The following is a 20,144-nucleotide window of genomic DNA, read 5'->3' as shown; positions in this document are numbered from 1 at the left end:
AAAGCATATTTAATAATGGAGGAAAATATCCTTGTAAGAAATTGAGAAAAAAAACAATACCAAAACAATAAAATTGGTAGAACCAATTTCGTATACAAAAAGCAGTATCCAGATGTAGCATCAAAAACTACTAAAAAGTGATTATTGCTATTATTTTGGTTTACCTGTGGTGGAATCTTTGTTGGTTTTACTTTCTTCCTATGCTTTCCTGTAGTTTACAAATTTTTGATTATGCTATTATCAGAAAGAAAAGCAGAAGAAAATAAAAAAAAATAGGCATATGAAAATTGGGTTAACTAAAATGAAACCAATGCTCTTTTACTCTTTTCTTCTGACATTGACGTGGAATGCCTGAAAATTCTTGTAATAAATATTTTGATGTTGTAGTAGTATGAAGAGGTAAAAAAAACTGTGGGATAGTATTATATACTTCCTTTTGATTTGGGTGGTAGATTTTCTGCTAACAAATTAAAAAGACATATTGTCATAGCTCAAAAAAACAATAACAGTTGTTAAGTTGCTATTTTTTTTTAAACCTCATAATTAGTTTCACACGTTGAATGTAATTCATGGCTTGAAATGGAAATGTTGCAATGCATTGTCTTTTTACTTCTAAAAGAATTACACTAAATAATAAGCAGATGAGGCAGTTATTATAGATTCTATTTATGATCCTTTAAACTACAGAGAACCTTGTATCAAACATATTTATTTAGCTTAGTAATTTTCTATATTTTGGTTGTACAACTTTGAGTCAACTATCATTGCTCTTTAGGGCAAATGTATATGATTGGTTCAAGGCTTTTGGAGAATGTAATGTTGGAAACTGTAGTTTTTGCATTTGTAGCACTCTCATCATTCCTTTGATCGGAAATGGGGACAGATTCATAAGTGGCTGGTAGGTCAGGATTGCCTGATTTGCATGTTGTGATCAACTGCTGAAAGAAATAATACAATCTTGAAATAAAATATTTGACTAATAGTTTGCAAAGTAGTAATGTTTGGCCTGTGTTAACCTAAAGGTTAGAATGTTTATTCTGTCTATGGTGGATCAGAAGTATATTTGGAGTCCAACTGTTTTCTGTTGTGGTCGATATCTTTACCTTAATCTCACAAAACTACTGCTCAAGAAAGATTGAGAAAATGAATGTGTTTTCCTTTTGTGGGTTTGTTCTTTTCTCCCTTCTTTTTTAAAAAGGAAAACTTAGTCCCATGAGTCTTTGTTGAGAAATGACCCATTGTATTGTCTGTGAAAATTATCTTATTATGTCGATTCTCAGCTCCTTTTCAAATCCTCTACCAGTACTCCCCTAATTAGTTAGGTACAAAAGCAAACTGTAAACCAGTGGGATGTTACTGTGAATCATTCCTAAGTTTGATTGTTTTTTTTAAGGTTGATGTGTAACCTCCACTGTGTCCTATTAGGAGTTTTTAAATGGCATGTGACTAGACTTGGAAGGTGAGGTGTGAAGCTTTAAAATCTCATGCAAACTTGCGAATGTATACATTTTTATGGGAAATGCCGCAAGTTTTTTTTTTTATCATTTCCTTCTCAAAGGAGTCTGCAATTCTTAAAGAGTTAGGAACTACCAATTACTGTTAAAGAAACAACTTTCATAAGCAAATCTCTTAAACATTTTAAGGTACAACCAGAATAAAATATTTATGACTATGGTGACCTTCAAGTTTAAAATTTTATCATAATTCTCATTTTGACATCGTTTTAGAAAAGATTGAAAAAGGATGTTTAGTTATTAGAAATTAAAAGAGTATGTGTTGCATATGTTTGTGTATGTGTATATTTTGGAGTGGAATCTGTCTTTCCTTTCTTGTAACTAAAGTTAGTCTAATTAATTTTATTTGGCATGTCTTCTGCATATAACTGGGTTAATATTATGGCTAATGTATTAAGAATGTTTTGTGTCAATAAAAGAAATCACTTTTACTTGCAAATTTTCCATGCAGATCATTAGTTTGTTCTTTTAATTATATATCATAGTTATAAAATTAAATTGCATAAGATTTTAATATCCTAGGGCAGACCAAAAAAAATTAAAGAGAAGAGACTGCATTAAAAGTCAAATATTTGATTTCTATGTTCAAGGACCATGGAGATAATTTAAAAAATCTTTGTGAAATACATGTAATTCAGACAGTGAGTGTGCTAGGTTTTTGTAGGAGTAGTAGTAGTTTAGTGTACAGTCTTCAAATAGAGGTAGTGTCTAACTCAAGTCTTGATTGATAGGTAGGACTTGGGCATGCGGAGAAAGTAGGGTTTGGTTTCAAATGGGGGTAATTATCATTTCTAATTCCTTTTTTCCCTTGCTTTTACTCCTTTTAATTGATTTTTTCTCTTGCTTTTCTTATCTTTGTCTCTGGCTGTTTCATCTGTGATCCCAGAGAAGTTGGCATGTGATAGTCACAGTACAAAATATAAATGGCTAATAAATTTATAGTAAAATAAGCAGTGCATACACATACAATAAGATTCTCGGTTACTAGAAGGAAGAATCTTTCCATATTAAAAATTTCCTCTAATTTTAATACTTTTTTTGTGTGAGAGTGGGAAGTTGAGATATGAATAGGGAATGTAAGGATACAAGGTTTCGGAATGAAGCTAACTTTGATGCATACTACGTGTTAGCACTGTGCTAGTGCTTTTTTTTAATTTTTTTTTTTTTTTTTTGTAGAGACAGAGTCTCACTGTACCGCCCTCGGGTAGAGTGCCATGGCGTCACACGGCTCACAGCAACCTCTAACTCTTGGGCTTACGCGATTCTCCTGCCTCAGCCTCCCAAGCAGTTGGGACCACAGGCACCTGCCACAACGCCCGGCTATTTTTTTGTTGCAGTTTGGCCGGGGCTGGGTTTGAACCCGCCACCCTCGGCATATGGGGCCGGCGCCCTACTCACTGAGCCACAGGCGCCGCCCCTAATTTTTTTATTTTTTGTTGTTAGGGATTCATTGAGGGTACAGTAAGCCAGGTTACACTGATTGCATGCTTTTTAAATAGTTTTTAATTTCACATTATAAGATGGGTATCACTGTCTCCATTTCATAGACAAAGGATTGGCAAAGTAAATTACTTAGTCATAGTAAGTTGCATAGTCATTGGCAGAGACAGAGTTTCAAGTTGTGAGAAAGTACTCACTGTTGCTAACTAATGACTTGGAAGGTGAAAAGACCAAGAAGAAAAGGACCCCAGTTTTCCTGGGCCTCCAGCCTTGTTTTAGCCAACTTTCCATGAGCCTAATGATTCTGTTTTTAAACTGGATGTCTTAATTAGTAGTATGTCTGAAAGAGTAAATAAAGTTTCTGAAGTTTCCTAACTTGAAACTGAAGGAACTATTCTAAGTGTGAATGGTTGAAAAGACAAACTGAAGGAATTACTTCAGTCCTGACTTAGTATGTATTTGTTGACAGGTAAGATGGCCCATTGTATTCACGGAGCTGTAGTTTTTTTTTTTTTTAATAAAAATACCTCATCCTTACTTCAAATAAATTTTTAAAAACAAAGAGTAGGTTATGTTTAATTTTCATTATTTTAATATAAATGTATCAAAATGTAATTTTCTAGAAAAATTTGAACAGATATGTACCCATCTTTTAAGGCATTGTCCTGTTTGTTTAGTCTTGGCTCTTTAGTACTATTAAGGACATCTAGGATAATGACAGTGTTGTTTTCCTGGCTCTAGAAGAAAGGGATACTCTGCCTTGTAAGTTGGTACTTAAGAATCCAATTTTCTGTGATTGTTTCTGTTTGGTCACTGGTGCTATTACTTCATGGAAAGCCAATTGACAACATAAATGCTGCTCTGGAAATACCTAGGAAATGAAGCCTTTTGTTTTTCCAGAGAAGGAGGAATCTCTGAGTAAAACTCAGAGTACCTTGCCACTTTCCTCTTGCCTTTTTTTCTGTCTAATTAGTGAAGGTTATTTTTATGGTGCAGTGACCTATAGAGAGTCAGAGGGTCTGAATGCTGGTCCCAGCTTTATGACAATTTTAAACTTTCTGTGTTACATCTTTCTTACTTGTAAAAAGAGATCAGAGAAGATCAGTAAGGACCTTTCTAGCTCTTAAAAATAATTCTAGAGTTGCTACCAGGGTATTTTACTCAAAGGTTGCCTTCTGTTTCCCCTCACATTTGCCACTATGCAAACATATTTGGGAATAATAATAATTACCCATATGCTTTATGTTTCTATATGAGAGTGGTGCTACTTGGCAGACTCTTAGTAGAAGACATGTTTTGAATGTTTTTGGTGTAATTAAAATCTGATTTGAGCTTGTCTTACTGTTTTAACCTAAATATATATTTGTCAGATAGATTTAGAGAGGTAGTATCCTGTATGGTAACTACAAGCCACATATACATAATTAAATTCAAATCGACTAAAATTAAATAAAATTAAACATTTAGTTTCTCAGTTGTACTTCTAGCATTTCAAGTACCTCATAGCCACATGAGGCTAGTGGCTACCATATTAGCACAAATAAAGAAAATTTCTGTTGTCACAGAAGGTTCTAGTGGACAGTGCTTAAGGTATAGTTTATGACTATAGAATAGTTTATGACTATATTTTCTGTCTGAATTAAATGACCTGTATGGGGTTTATATTTTACCCAGTAAAATGTTTTCTGAAGTCTTTTAGGCCAAATTTTCAATGGAGCCAAAATGAAAAGCTGTTTACATATAGAAGTACTATATATTAATACTTAATATGATATTTTAATTTAGAATTAAATTTAATTTATAGTAAGTCACCAAGTTACAAACAGCTGACTGACGTCTAGCTCAAATGAGTGGAGGCCATTATAGGTAATAGGTGAATGTAACCTATGCCAACTTACATACAAATTCAACTTAAATCAAACCTACAAAACCTATCTTGTTTGTAACCCAGGGATTCACTGCCTATATAACCTGATTTAAAAAAGGGAAGAAATTTGCTGGCTTCTTGCAGACTGCATGTGTTTGTTGCATAACAAAAAATGTAAATCAGTGATGAATTCCTAAAGGTCAAAACACTTAATTGGAAATTGACTCATAGTGGTGCATACAAACAGAATTCAGAACCAGGATTTTTTGAAATTGTCCTCAAAATAAGGTACTAGACTAGAGTGTTTCAGTTGAATTACTGTTTCTGTTTTGAAATGAATAGTCAGACATAGCCACGTCTGTTTGTTCCACTGGCATAATGATCATACTGGATTGCCATGGAGAGGCGAGGCATTGATTCATTTTGGAAAATATAGTTTTGATAAGCTATGAATCCAGTTGGATAGTTTTGTGTAGATTTTTAGTTAGTACAAATTATTTTAACAACTTGGACTTTGAAATTCCAAAAGATAAGGAATTCTTAGGGTTTCAGATTGGTTGTGTTCTAGGGCCTAGCTATTTGATTTCACATGATGCAAACCTTAATGTTCCATTGCTAATAGTTGAATGTGGAAAAGTTTAGAATTGCATTTAATTTAGTCCACTCCTAGGCTGTCAGTTCTTTTTGTCTGTTTCTTTTACAATCTGTTTAAGGCATGACTCTTGAAATAGCTTTACCAACTCTAAAAAGTTTATGTAAAATCTTCCAAGTATAAGTAGTTTTTCATATTAACAACACATAGGATGTAGTTAATTGGACAAAATTAGATGATCTCACACTTTTTTTTCTAGTTAGTGAAAGAAACAAATCTTTACAATGAGCACAAAAGTATAACCCAACTACTTTTAAAACAATATACTGTCTCTTAAAATATATCTGTGATAAGGTAAACATTTCTTCCTGCCTATGTAAACTTACATTCACAATAAAAACAGTAGATGTATGTCTGTTTTTAATGCTGAACTCAACCTCTCTTTGTTAAGTATAGTTGCATATTTTTTCTTGGTATATTGAGCTCTCTCGAGCATGTATAGATTACATCCTACAAGTGGTCAGACGTACATATGCTTGATAAAATAAAAACATTGCCAAGATTCCTATTTCTCTCCAGCTAATGAATATGGCTGCCCTAAATCTAAGTTGTCCAAAACTGACCACTCTAAGGAAGTGTGACTTGGCTGTTAACTGACATTTTTTTACTTGGTTGTAGGAATAAACAACTGTTCAGTGATTAACTCTCCATGTACTTTCTCCTTTCCCAGGAAGATTCGGAAAGGGCCAGGTATTCTCACCGGTCCAGTCGTCATCGTCCTTATCTGGTTTGTAATAACCTATAAACTTGCCCCTAATAGTTTTCCAATAGCTTAATGTAGTCACTCATGAACTTCTATTATGTTTGTTTTTATTTTTATCAGGGAGATGAGGATGCATTGTCCATTCGAAGTGTTGGCAGTCACAGGGTTGGTATTTTAAGTTGTTCACACCATAGTAGCATGTGTGAGCTTTCTTCATCATCGTTGCCTGAACAATCTGATAATGTTCATACATTCTTTGCCTTTTTTAATAAAGGTAGTAACCATTGGCAAAGTCCTTTCATTGGAAAATGATTTTTTTCTTTCAAATTATCACTATAAGTAAATCAGTTCTTAAAATTATGAATATTTTAATCTATTAGCGTACATCTATTCTCTTTTTCTGCAGAAGGATTTGATTTTGGAAAAGTATCACAAAATAGTAAGATTGATTTTATAGAATAACATCTGTTTGGTTCTAATTTTCAGGTTTTTCTACTTTTCTATCTTAAATGATTATTAAGCATGAAACAGCTTTGGGGCTTGGGTGCATAATTATAATTTTATTACATGGAGAAATTGAGCTATTGATTTGAAAAATTTCCCATATATGTATAGATATCATGCTTCAACAGTTTGATTAACATTTTATAGCTTATCTGAGGATTTCTGGTGTGGCTGTTGCAAGTCAAGATAAATGAGAAGTTGTTCCTTAAAAACCCACATATTATGCAGATATCCTGATCTCTCTCTTCTTGAAAAATTGTGCTTTTAATTTGCATTTGAGAATGCTATGTGTATGGTTAAACCTACATTTTTTATCAGTGACATTTTTATCATGTTAAGGTCTATATTTCTTAGTTTTCCCCAACTCTCATTTTCTTTTTACCCGGTATAATGTGTAAAAATACATTGTAATAAACTGAGTGTGTTCTGGGATACTAGTTATTGACATTTATGCATTCATAGTCTTTGTCTTTCATGCTTGTCATTTTTCTTGTTGGTGAATGTAATCTACTAGTTTTTTAGAGTACGTTAGCAAATTAGTTTTTGAATTGTAAGTATTTTAACTACAAAACTATTTATTTATTTATTTTAGAGACTGGGTCTTATACTGTCACCCAGGTTGGGTGCAATGGGGCAATCATAGTTCACTGCAGTTCCGATCTCTTAGACTTAAGCAGTTTTTCTGCCTTATTCTCTGGAGTAGCCAGGAATACAGGTCAATGCCACCATGCCTGGCAATTTTTAAATTTTCATTTTTATAGAAGTGGAGTCTTACTATGTTGCCCAAGCTGCTCTCAAACTTCTCTCATTTTTGTAGAAATGGAGTCTTACTACGTTGCCCGAGCTGGGCTCAAACAATCCTCCTCAGCTTCCCAAGGTGCTGGAATCATAGATGTGAGCTAACATGCCCAGCCTAGTCAAAAAACTTTATATTTTTAAGAATATTAATGAATATTTACAGAAATCTGAGATAATTGCCAGCTTAAAAATGATTTTATGGAAGAAAATTGAGCAAGAAATTAATTATGCTTTTTCCTGGAGATATAGCACTTTGCTTTAATATTTTGAAAATAATAATATAGGGAGTTAGCAAATAAAAGCTTTCAAGGTAAATGACAAAGGCTGTGAAAATAATCCCTTTCTGTTTCCCTTCTTATTTTAACTTATGGCTTTTTCCTTTGTTTTCCATTAAAATGTTTATAGTATGAATTTTCACACAGTTGTTACTAAGCTAGTTATTTGTAAATTTGTATATGAAATTGATTATGTTTTAGTTTAACTTAAAGGTAAATCCAGTTAAATTTGAACTAATTTGGGGGCCTGTAAAACAAATTTGCAAATAAACAAAAAGAAATAAGCAATTAAACTGATGAGAAACTATTTCCTCCAAAGTGTCTATAAAGTAATCAGTTGATTTTCTTTTTATGGCAGTTATATTTTCAAACAAATTTAAGATGTAATTATAACTCTCCAGGATTTTATTTCATTATGTTAGTTTTGAAAATTGTTACTATGAGATAGTATAAAGCTTCCAATATATATTTTTATATCCCTTTGTCAAAGTCAGTGTCCAAAATTCAACAGTTTTATACCCTGGGGGAGATTCTAGTACTTTATTATCTGTGAATGCACACCAACACAATTTAAATATTTAGACTTCCCTGACAATAGTGTAAAAAGTCAATAATATCATTTAAAGAGAAATATAGTTGAGATTTTTTTTCTGTTTTAATAAAATAATATTGGGAATTCTAAGTTTTCAGCAGATAATTTGCTGTTTAAAATAACTTTATCATCTCCATTAAGCTTATATGTTATACAGCTTTTGTCCTCTGTAAAAATAAATGTGGTGGCCTAAATTTTCTTGTGATTTGCTACGTAATGTTGAAGTTACATTTCTTGGGCAATTATTTAAAAAACTTTATGTGCTCTGTATAAAAAATACTCTTTGAACCTACTATTTGACGTACGGACATTAGTAGTACCTGGATGTGAGGTTCATGTATTTATAGTCTTATGCTGTATTCTTTTTTTTTTTTTTTTTTTTTTAATTTTTTTGTGTGTTTTTGGCCGGGGCTGGGTTTGAACCCGCCACCTCCGGCATATGGGACCGGTGCCCTACTCCTTGAGCCACAGGCACCGCCCAGTTATGCTGTATTCTTAGGACTTTAATCTTTCTTTTTGTCCAATTAACTTTCCAGCTACCTTTTTGAAAGGTGGCTTGCCAGAAGTTATCTGGGCTAAAAACATTGGTGTCAATGCTATTGATGTTCTGTATAAATATAAAAAGAGCTAAGGTAGTTCAAGACTAAATGGTAGGGCTGGGGGAGGGCGGATTAAATCAAAGCAATGAGCTTATTTAAATGGAAACAGTCTATCACTAATAGTTATATGTAATGATTAAATCATTAATAGTGTAGAACATCAGTGGCTGCCTTAAAAAAACTTATAAAATGCTTGGTCATTACTTTATATATTCAAATATAAGGAGACAATAAGGTAGACATCCAAAATTAGAAAATGAAGTGATCTTGAGTCAGGGCAGTAGGGGATACATTGCCATGTCTCATTGGAGATTTTTACTGTTGCATGTAGTCAGTTCCTATTTACGTATCTGTGGCCTTGGTTTGATTTTAATGAATTTCATTTAAAAAATATGTTTGCAATTTGTTTTTTCTTTTTTTTTTTTGGTAGAGACAGAGTCTCACTTTATGGCCCTCGGTAGAGTGCCGTGGCGTCACATGGCTCACAGCAACCTCCAACTCCTGGGCTTAAGCGATTCTCTTGCCTCAGCCTCCCCAGTAGCTAGGACTACAGGCGCCCGCCACAACGCCCAGCTATTGTTTTTTCATTTACTATTCTTACACTGTTTAATCCCATTGAAGAACCCATTGAAAATTATAATTGGGACATTTTGGCGCAGAGCCAATATACTCAAAAGGAAAGACACCTATGATATGTAGCCCTCCAAAATATGTGGCATTAATATTATGCATTCACTGTTGACCTTTGTACATGCTAATATAAATTGATGCTTGCTGAACTTTGTTTCTACAATGTTTAGGCTGTATGTACTTTTCTATTTTGTTTCCAAATGAAAACTTTGAGGTAAGTTTGTCTGATAGTTGAAAACATTTAAAAAAAACATACTGTATTATCATATTTAGAAATAACTGAGCCCTTCATATTTTCAGTTTTCCTTCCTTTGATGGATCCTCTTTTTTTTTTTTTCTGTGAGACAGAGTCTTATTTTGTCAGCCTCAGTAGAGAATGATAGCGTTACAGCTCACAGCAACATAAAACTCTTGGGCTCAAGTGATTCTCTTGCCTCAGCTTCCCAACTAGCTGGGACTATAGGTGCCTGCCACAACATCCGGCTATTTTTAGAGACAGGGTTTCGCTCTTGCTCAGGCTGGTCTCGAACCTGTGAGCTCAGGGCAGTCCATCCGCCTTGGGCTCCCAAAGTGATGAATCTTCTTTTTAAAAGCAACATACATACCAACTTCACTTATTGGCAGGGTTCTTTTTCTTTGTTTTAATAGTTATTGGTAGGTCCAAATTATGGATTGCTCTATTAGGTAGATGTAACAATTTTTTAAATGTGAAAAAAAAATTTTTTTTTTTTTTAAAAGAGATGGAGTTGCACTTTATCACCCTCAGTAGAGTGCTATAGCATCACAGCTCACAGCAACCTCCAACTCCTGGGTTTAGGTGATTCTCTGCCTTAGCCTCCTGAGTAGCTGGGACTACAGGCACCCGCCACAATGCCTGGCTTTTTTTTTGTTGCAGCTTGGCTGGGCCTCGGTTTGAACCCACCACCTTTGGTACATGGGGCTGGCGCCCTACTCACTGAGCCACAGGTGCCACCCTAAACCTGAAATTTTTTTTTTTTTTTTTTGTAGAGACAGAGTCTCACTTTATGGCCCTCGGTAGAGTGCCGTGGCCTCACACAGCTCACAGCAACCTCCAACTCCTGGGCTTAAGCGATTCTCTTGCCTCAGCCTCCCGAGTAGCTGGGACTACAGGTGCCCGCCACAACGCCCGGCTATTTTTTGGTTGCAGTTTGGCCGGGGCCGGGTTTGAACCCGCCACCCTCGGTATATGGGGCTGGCGCCTTACCAACTGAGCCACAGGCGCCGCCCTAAACCTGAAATTTTTAAAGATGAATCTGCATTATATTTTGGAAAGGGAAAATTAAAACAGATTAATTTCAATTTAGCTTTTTAAATCCTTTGCCATTGGTACTACAGAGAGGATGAGATGAAGTAATACATCACTACACTCTTCAATGAACTTATCTGGTTAGGAGGATGGAAGAGTTTATATAACTAGAGTATGTAACTTGTATAATATTAAATAATGTGTAGTTTATTCTTTTTTTGTTTGTTTGTTGTTTTTTTTTGCAGTTTTTGTTCAGGGCTGGGTTTGAACCCACCACTTCCAGCATATGGGGCCAGTGCCCTACTCCTTTGAGTCACAGGCACTGCCCTGTTTGTTTTGTTTTTGAGATAGTCTCACTCTGTTGCCTATGCTAGAGAGAGTGCAGTAGGGACGTCATAGCTCACTGTGACTTTAAACTCCTAGGCTCAAGTGATCCTTCCACCAAAGTGCCGAGATTACAGGACTGAGCCACTGGGCTGGATTTTTTGTTGTTGCTTTTTTTTTTTTTTTTTGTAGAGACAGAGTTTCACTTTATTGCCCTCGGTAGAGTGCCGTGGCTTCACACGGCTCACAGCAACCTCCAACTCCTGGGTTTAGGCTATTCTCCTGCCTCAGCCTCCCGAGTAGCTGGAACTACAGGCGCCCGCCACAACGCCTGGCTATTTTTTTGTTGCAGTTTGGCCGGGGCTGGGTTTGAACCCGCCACCCTCTGCATATGGGGCCGGCGCCCTACTCACTGAGCCATAGGCGCCGCCCTGTTGCTTTTGTTTTTAAACAGAAGAGGTACATACTCATTAATTGAGAAAAGAAGTAAATGAAATTTTTATAGAGAAGGAACTTTTATGGGGATGTCACTTGTCATAGAATAACAGTTTACCATTACACACCATTTAGCAAATGAATACCTTTATGCATTTCAGAAAAATTGGTAATAAGATTTTGTAATAATAACATTCTTCATTGCTTGCCTTTTCCGTTAGCTTCAGGATAATATAAGAAAAGCATGGAGGGTGGTGCCTATGGCTCAGTGGGGAGGGTGCCAGCCCCATATACCTAGGATGGCAGGTTCAAACCAGGCCCCGGCCAAACTGCAACAACAACAAAAAAATAGCTGGGCGTTGTGGCGGGTGCCTATAGTCCCAGCTACTCAGGAGGCTGAGGCAAAGAGAATTGCCTAAGCCCAGGTGTGGGAGGTTGCTGTGAGCTGTGTGATGCCGCGGCACTCTACTGAGGGTGATAGAGTGAGGCTCTGTCTCTAAAAATAAATAAATAAATAGAATCATGCAAATACAGATATGTCAATCCTTTTTGGTATCTATTACAATAATATTTTCAGTGAGTTCATGCCAGTTGTCAAATTGTACCACTTAGCCATATACTTATAAAAAATATATATGTATTTTCAGGTTTCTGTATTATCTTTGTAAATGACCATCTCATTAGACATGAAAAGAGGGGCTTTGTTTTGTCTAAACTATTATTTTAATTTCTAATTAGAACTAAATTATGTAATTTGATCTTCTAATATATTTTAAGCTTTCAAAAATTGTGATCTCTACACCAGGAAATACATTTTATGCCATGAATCAGTATACACATGCAGATCAATGCATGCATGTTTGTATGTATTTAGTGCATGAAGCAATATTGAACAAAAGTTTCATAAAATATTTATTCTTAATGTGCACAGCATCTCTTAATGTTTTTTCTTTTATTTCATTAAAAAAATGCTGTTTGAACCTGTTAAATTTTATTTTATGAACCACAAATGACTTACAAAAGTTACACATACTTAGGAAAATGTTACTTTAATTTGAGCTTTTGAGTAGCATTCCCTAAAATCCTAAATAAATGTAGGAATTAAAAGGAAGGTATTTTTATCAAAAACAGTATTTAAATTACATAATGCACTTGTTCATTGCTTTTGTTTTACATATTGACTTTTAGGATAAGATAGCTTTAAAAATGTAAGCTAGAATGCTTAAGAAAAATGTTAGGAAACCATAAATCTACATAGTTACTATTTAATTTATTTTCTTGGATTTGAAACATGGTGTTACACATATTAATTTGAAAGGATCGTACATGAAATGCGAGTTTTCCAGTTATGCCATGAATTTTCTATCTTTTTCTTTGAGTTGTATTTAACGTCACATGTGTTTGTATACTTCGCATTCCATACTTTGCTCTGACCAAATCTCTCATTTTGTTTAGGATTTTCTTGAGGAGGGAAGTTTTTCAGGTGTTTGTCCACAAGCAGATCTAAGGGAACTCTCCTCTTTTTGGTGCTGCCGTTGTTCTTTTTGTAGGCTTGATTGTGTTTGTTATGTGCTCTTGCCTTCTTGCCTATTTCTTGCTTTTGTCATTTTTCACATGATGGGAAATGATGGCAACAGTCACTGTAATAAAAGTAAAGCATCTTTGATATAAGAATGCTTACTTCTTGTATTTAAAGGCTCCCTTAAAGTGTTTTGTGCCAAAGTATACCGAGATTGACTCATATCACCATTATTGATTATGAATCTTATTTAAAATAAAAATAAAAATGCAGTTTATATACATATACCGTTTAGAAATAATTTGTACTAGGAAAGAGTAGAGGGAAGAATATTCTTTAATTCAAATTTATTAGCTTTCATGTTTAATAATTTTTTGCTTTTGAATTGTGATGGATTTTTAATCTGCAAATGTTACTTCTTTTCCTCCTTATATTTCTGAATTGGAAATAAACCAACTTTCATGTTTACTTGAAATCCAGTATGATGTGCTCAAGGATAGACCATCAAGACTTTCATCATTAGTATGTAGTGCATGACTGTGTGTTAAATGTGGAGTTTTACTTTGTAAAAACCTATTGATGCTAACCATAGATTATGACTTTCATGTTTTTGTTATGGTCTTTTAGAGATAATGTTTAACAAAGCAAAAACTATTGCTTTATAACTGGCATAATTTACCATTTGAATAGTAACTTTTTCCTACAGGAATTTCAGGATCAGATAAATGTATTTTTTTCGCCTATGGAGGACCAAGATTGCTAGGAACATTTTTTTTTTTTAAATGATGAGCCAGCCAGCCAGCCACCCAACATATACTCACTGCCTGAAAGACATGTTTCTGAAAGAGAACTGAATTACAGTAACACAGGTTCAACTGTGCTTCATGTCATATGTCACAAGCCAGCAAGTGTGAAGTTGCTTAATAGAAGACATCTATTAGTGATAAATGACATCTAAGACATGATTTATGTGCAAGCATTTTGGTTTACTTTGGTTTATTTTAATATGGCATGTCATATTAGCCAAGGAAGTTAAGTTATAGCTTATTTTTCTTGAGTTAATATTATGTCTATAGGTTTGCTGAGTTTCTAGACTATATATAGACAATGCTTTTTTTTTTTTTTTTCTTTTTTTTGAGGCAGAATCTTGCTCTGTCACCCTGGATAGAGTAGTGCAGTGGTGTCCTCAGATCACTGCAACCTTGAATTCCTGGGCTTAAATGGTCCTCCTGCCTCAGCCTCCCGAGTAGCTGGGACTACAGGGGCAAGCCATCAGGCCCAGCTAATTTTTTTCTATTTTTAGTAGAGACAGGGTCTCACTTGTCTCAGGCTGATCTTGGACTCTTGAGCTCAAGATATCCTCCCACCTTGGCCTCCCACAGTGCTAAGATTATATGCATGAGCCCCCTCACTGTGCTATGTAGAAAACGCTTAATGTTCAGAGTAATATATAAAAGAAGAGATGTGTATTCAGGAAGGGAAAAAAGAGTCTATAATCATTGATTTGGTATCTAGTATGCATATGTGAAATGCTTTGTCAAGAGTAGATAGTCTATTGCCTTTGGTTGTTGATAGGTAAGGCATTTCTAGCTGTACCCTCTCATTTCAGGCAAGTAGTACATACCTAGATTGTATTTCTTGTCTACCAATTGACCTATTTAGAAACATTGATGTTATCCCCATCCCTCACCCTATATACTTGGCTTTGTACTTCTAGGAGAAGTTAGATATTGAAGTTGACCATTTAGTAAAGCTGCTGTTATGCTGGGCAATCCACATCATCTTAGCTGTTTTCCTCCTGAGTAGCACATGCTGTGGATCTACTCACGGGGGTTAAAAGGACTGTCTGGGGCAGTGCAAATGTCATGTTCTTTGTTGTGTCAGTCCTGTTTTGGTTGATTCAAAGTATTGCTTTTTGGCCTTTGGGTAAGGATGATGATAGAAGGAGGTGAACTCTCTTATCGTCTGTGCCTTTATAAAGATGATCGAGGGACTCAAATGAGATGTGGGGTGAAAGTCTGTATAAGTACCCTGCCTGGGCTCTTAAGTCTTAATTCAGTTTTCTTTAGCTAGCCAGACACTGAGCCGGATACTGGGCACAGTGGGGGACAGGGGCAGCAAGGGGGTAATGCAGATGTGTAGAGAGACCACACATCTTAGCTAGTCAAATGCAGCAAATCAAATGGAAATAGATTGCACATTAACTACTCTATATCTGTATACAGATCTTTGTGTGTATAAATTTTAAGCTTAGTTGTATCAAATTATTTTTTATAATTTCACTATATAATCATTAAAGTTAACATATTTACTTCCAGAATCATTCTTATAGTCACTCTTACGGAACAAAGAAGAGATCTTCTGGTTCTCATAAAGACCTGCTGGTTAGTTCTATTGTGTCTCATATCATAATTCACTTATTGCTTTTAGAGAACTTAAGAATTATGAATGCTTTGATGTGCTCATTGTTAAAACTTGATAACTTGCTGAAACATTAATTTATCAGAACTTTATTAAAAATAATTTTCTTGTCATTTATAAGATTTAATATCAGTTAACATTTACTAATCCCAGGGGCTAAAGTTAGTAAGGTATCACAAGAAGCTCATTAACAAGTATATTTATTTATTTATTTATTTATTTAGACAGGCTCATTATGTTGCCCTCGGTAGAGTGCTGTAATGTCACAGCTCACAGCAACCTCCAACTCTTGGGCTTAAGCGATTCTCTTGCCTCAGCCTCCTAAGTAGCTGGGATTACAGGTGCCTGCCACAATGCCTGGCTATATTTTTGTTGTAGTTGTCGTTGTTTGGCAGGCCCCGGGCTGGATTCGAACCCGCTAGCTCCAGTGTATGTGGCTGGCATCCTAGCTACTGAGCTACAGGCTCTGAGCCAGTATTTTTATTTATTAACTGTTCTATGGAATTTATCTCAAGAATATTTAGTGAGATTCTCGTCCTTATTTTAGAAACCTGAGCTAACTTACAGTATCATAGGTAGTATCAAACTCATAAGTAAGTTTCTTTCTCTGTGTTTATAGGGAAATTGAAATGTATTTTCTGATACAAACAATAAATATGTAATGGCAGAGTTCTCATGCTTATCTTATAGAAATCTCTTTATAAACTGCAGAATTAATACGGTCTTTATTCCAGCCACATTGCTAAACAACATTTCTTTGGGAGAAAAATGTCTACAGAAGGCCTACTTGGTGCTCTGGGAACACTTGATTCTTGTTAGGCTGCAATAGTACTGGCAAAGGAAGTGCAGTCCCAAGCTCCCTGCCAGTTCAGGGTTCCCATGGGAGGAGTCAGGAGAGGGCTGGGAGCCTTTGGCTGGTATAAGGGATGAAGGAAGAAAGTAATGGAGAGGACATTAACAAGAGGCCCTGCATGGTAGGTTATTTGGATCTCTGAGGAGAGATGAGCCATGGTAATAGCTGATGGTATGAATGGGGAGAGGTGCAGGAAGGCAGGGCTAGGAGTGATATGGCAGGGTAGGCATAGGTGTGTACCTGACTCCAGTGTCAGTAGCAGAGAAGGAGGCCTTAAGTCAGGGATTGCCTGAATTTGTTTAACCTTGAGTAAAAAAGATGGCTACAGAAGTTGGAAAGGGAATTTTTGTTTCTGTTGGGGGAAACAGTATCTACCTCGTTTCCCCGAAAATAAGACAGTGTCTTATTTTAAGGTGTGCTCCCAAAGATGTGCTAGGTCTTATTTTCAGGGGACGTCTTATCTTTCCTGTAAGTAGGTCTTATTTTTGGAGGATGTCTTATTTTCGGGGAATCAGGGTAACTCCATTGTCCAGACTAGAATGCCATCGCAGTTAGCTCACCTCACTGAGCTGAGTTCAAAGTGATCCTCCTACCTTACCCCCTATCTGGGACTACAGGTGCCCGGCACAACACCCAGCTAATTTTTTTTTTTCCTATTTTTAGTAGAGACAGGGTCCGGCTCTTGCTCAGGCTGGTGCTCCTGAGCTCAAGTGATCCTCCTGTCTTGGCTTCTTAGAGTACTAGGATTACAGGTGTGAGCCACCTTGACCAGCCTGGAAAGGGAATCCCCCCCACCCCCTTTTTTTTTTGAGACAGAATCTCAGTCAGAATCTCTGTCATCTTGGGTAGAGTACTGGTGTCATCATAGCTTACAGCAGGTGATCCTGTTGCTTCAGTCTCATGACATCTGGCTAGTTTTTCTATTTTTAGAGTCAGGGCCTCGCTCTTGCTCAGGCTGGTCTTGAGCTCATGAGCTCAAGTAATCCACCTGCCTAGAGTCCCAGAGAGCTGGGATTATAGGTGTGAGCCACTGTGCCCAGCCTGGAAAGGGAGTTTTATAGACAATTAAAATTCTCTTCTTCGGAGAACCATAGTGTGTAAAATTATGGTTTGCTTTGTATAGTGTGTTAAAAAAAAATGTTTTTTTTTTTTTTTTTTGGCCAGGGCTGGGTTTGAACCCGCCACCTCCGGCATATGGGACCGGCGCCCTACCCCTTGAGCCACAGGAGCCGCCCTTTTTTTTTTTTTTAAAAGGTCAAAGCAATTTTTATTTTTAGGAAAAAAATAACAACCAGCTAAGCTTCAAAAACATCTGGCTAAAATGTAAAGACAGCTTCTAAAAAATAGTTATATAAAATTTCCATTATATGTTACACACTGTTTTTAACTTTATTTTTATTTTATTTTATTTTATTTATTTCATATTTTGTATTTTATTTTATGGGATTCATTGAGGGTACAATAAGCCAGGTTACTCTGATTGCAATTGTTAGGTAAAGTCCCTCTTGCAATCATGTCTTGCCCCCATAAAGTGTGACACACACCAAGGCCCCACCCCCCCCCTCCGTCGCTCTTTCTGCTCCCCCCATAACCTTAATTGTCATTAATTGTCCTCATATCAAAATTGAGTCAGAAATGTTTTATACCAAACCATATTTATTGTATTTTCTTTCTCTCTTTTGGTAATTTAATTTGATCAGTGTTTTGACAAATAGACTATGAAAAGTTTGGGACCAAATATACTAACTCTTGAATTATTTCTGTAGCTTTGCCAAGTAGATTATAAAAGTGGTAATTACTTGTCCTGGAGTTTTCAAGGACATTCTTAAGCATGACGTAAAGTCAATTGCAGTAAAAGCTCTATAAGTTGACCACCCACGATAGACTGCAACAAACTTGTCTAACGAGGTGATCAACAAAAGGAACTAGGCCTACTATACTGATAGCTACAAATAATGCTTGTCTGGTCTGTGAAACTTAGGTCACCTTAAGGGGTTGGTTACTTATGGAGGTTCTACTGTATTTGCATTCCATTTTGCCTGAGGATTTATTGTCTTGTTTTTAAAGTAAAAAAATTAGTAATGACTTGGTTTGAAAACAGTTAAATTTTAATACCAGTCTTTTTTAAGAAATTTGAAATAATTGTTTGGGTAACATTTAACCTAAGAAAAATGTGTTTCATTTTACTTTTGCAGAGTGGCCTTTACTTTGACCAGAGAAATTATAGCTGTCTTAGACATAGCAAACCCTCCTCTGCCTACTACTGTCGGGTTTGTTTAAAGTTTTTTGTCTTCATGTGTTTTATTCACCTTTAACATATTTCTAATCCTCTATTTTACATTTTGACTTGCTATAACTAATCTTAAATGGCTATGTATATACTAGTTTTTGGTAGCCCTGTAACTTACTGTGTGTCTTTATAAACAGTGGAAACTATTAAATCACCATGTTTGTAAATGAGTACTAATTTTTTTTTTTCTTTAATTTTTGTTTGCTTGTTTGTTAGTTTTTAAGAGACACGATCTTCCTCCGTTGCCCAGTCTGTATCTGGACTCCTGGGCTCAAGTGATCCTCTACTACTTCAGCCTCTGGGTAGCTGGGACTATAGGTACCTACTACCATACCTGGCTATTTAAATTTTTTTTTTGTAGAGACAAGGTCTCAATATGTTCCCCAGGCCAGTCTTAAACTCTCAGCCTTAGATCTTCCCACTTTGGCTTCCCAAAGTGCTGGGATTAGGTGTGAGTCATTGTACGTAGCTTTCAGTTTTTTAAATGAGAACTTTTAAATATACAAAAAATTGCAAAGACTTGTATAGCTAACACATATACCTACCATTTAAATTATGCAATTTATTATATTTGCTTTATTACATAATTATCTATTTGTCTCTCCATTACTTCATCGCTTGTTTTTTGATGCATTTCAAAATAAGTTGTAGGCATCTGTACACTTTATGGTGGTACACTTTTACAAAGCTTCCATGTGAAAATCTAAAGTACACATAGGACAAGAAGAATGTAATTATTTGTTTAATGCTAGAATATCTTGTTTTGTCAAAGCATTGGACACATCATACATTTAAAACACATTACATATGTGGCACATAGTACATTTATAATAATTCAATTCTCAAAACCTGCACACAAAACTTAAATACTCTTCTTTTCATGTCTTGTTTGGTTTGTGAAAAAGGACTGAAAATTATGTCCTCAGATGACATCAGAAAAGGAAGATTTAATTCCTTCTTTAAAAAATGCTGTGCCCTCTGTGCATAGATTGGTTATGTCTGGTACAGTTTATTTGATTAGACTAAGGTACTTTGTCCATGGCCTATTTTGGAATGCAAGTTTTCTGATTTATTTGGAAAAGAATGTTTGTAGAAAAAACTTGGAGTGTACTTATCAGGTTCCCCAATAACCAGTCTAAGCCCATTGGGAGTCCTGAAATCCCTGAAGATACCACAAGAGCTACTGGTAACAATTGTGGCCACCTTTAGCCACACTCCTGTGCCATGGCCCTCCTTTCCTCAGTGTTATCTTAGTGTGCCATCCCATAGCCTAACAATAATGTTTAAAGACCAATAGGACATAAATACATTTATAGAAAACCATTCTAAGTTATTTTTCCTATCCTTTACAAGTGGTATTCAGAAACATTTCTAATAACTTAAGTTTTTCATACTTCTTGTGTTTCTTAACAACCTTAAGCATTCAGGAATTGCTAATGAATTATAGAGTATAAAATCATA

At 35.6% G+C, this 20,144-nt stretch overlaps 1 protein-coding gene across 25 annotated transcripts in view; it reads left to right on the top strand.

The window, feature by feature from the left end:
- Positions 1 to 20,144, top strand: part of LRRFIP2 (LRR binding FLII interacting protein 2) — a 160,985-nt gene that overhangs the window by 77,095 nt on the left and 63,746 nt on the right. For 12 of the 25 annotated variants that reach the window (XM_053600291.1, XM_053600287.1, XM_053600284.1 and 9 more), the window contains 6 exons: positions 848 to 898; positions 6,144 to 6,200; positions 6,297 to 6,341; positions 13,600 to 13,641; positions 15,438 to 15,503; positions 18,589 to 18,663. The exons of 4 other annotated variants lie outside the window; for them this stretch is intronic. In XM_053600291.1, coding sequence (XP_053456266.1) covers positions 848 to 898; positions 6,144 to 6,200; positions 6,297 to 6,341; positions 13,600 to 13,641; positions 15,438 to 15,503; positions 18,589 to 18,663 — 336 coding nt within the window. The remainder of the gene's footprint in view (positions 1 to 847; positions 899 to 6,143; positions 6,201 to 6,296; positions 6,342 to 13,599; positions 13,642 to 15,437; positions 15,504 to 18,588; positions 18,664 to 20,144) is intronic. 9 more of the 25 variants (XM_053600290.1, XM_053600306.1, XM_053600305.1 and 6 more) reach the window with 5 other exon arrangements.

The sequence above is a fragment of the Nycticebus coucang genome, chromosome 8 (genome assembly GCF_027406575.1).
Source record: "Nycticebus coucang isolate mNycCou1 chromosome 8, mNycCou1.pri, whole genome shotgun sequence".
Lineage (NCBI taxonomy): Eukaryota > Metazoa > Chordata > Mammalia > Primates > Lorisidae > Nycticebus > Nycticebus coucang.
The sequence above is the reverse complement of the archived record's forward strand: the minus strand, read 5'-3'. Positions and strand labels throughout refer to the sequence as shown.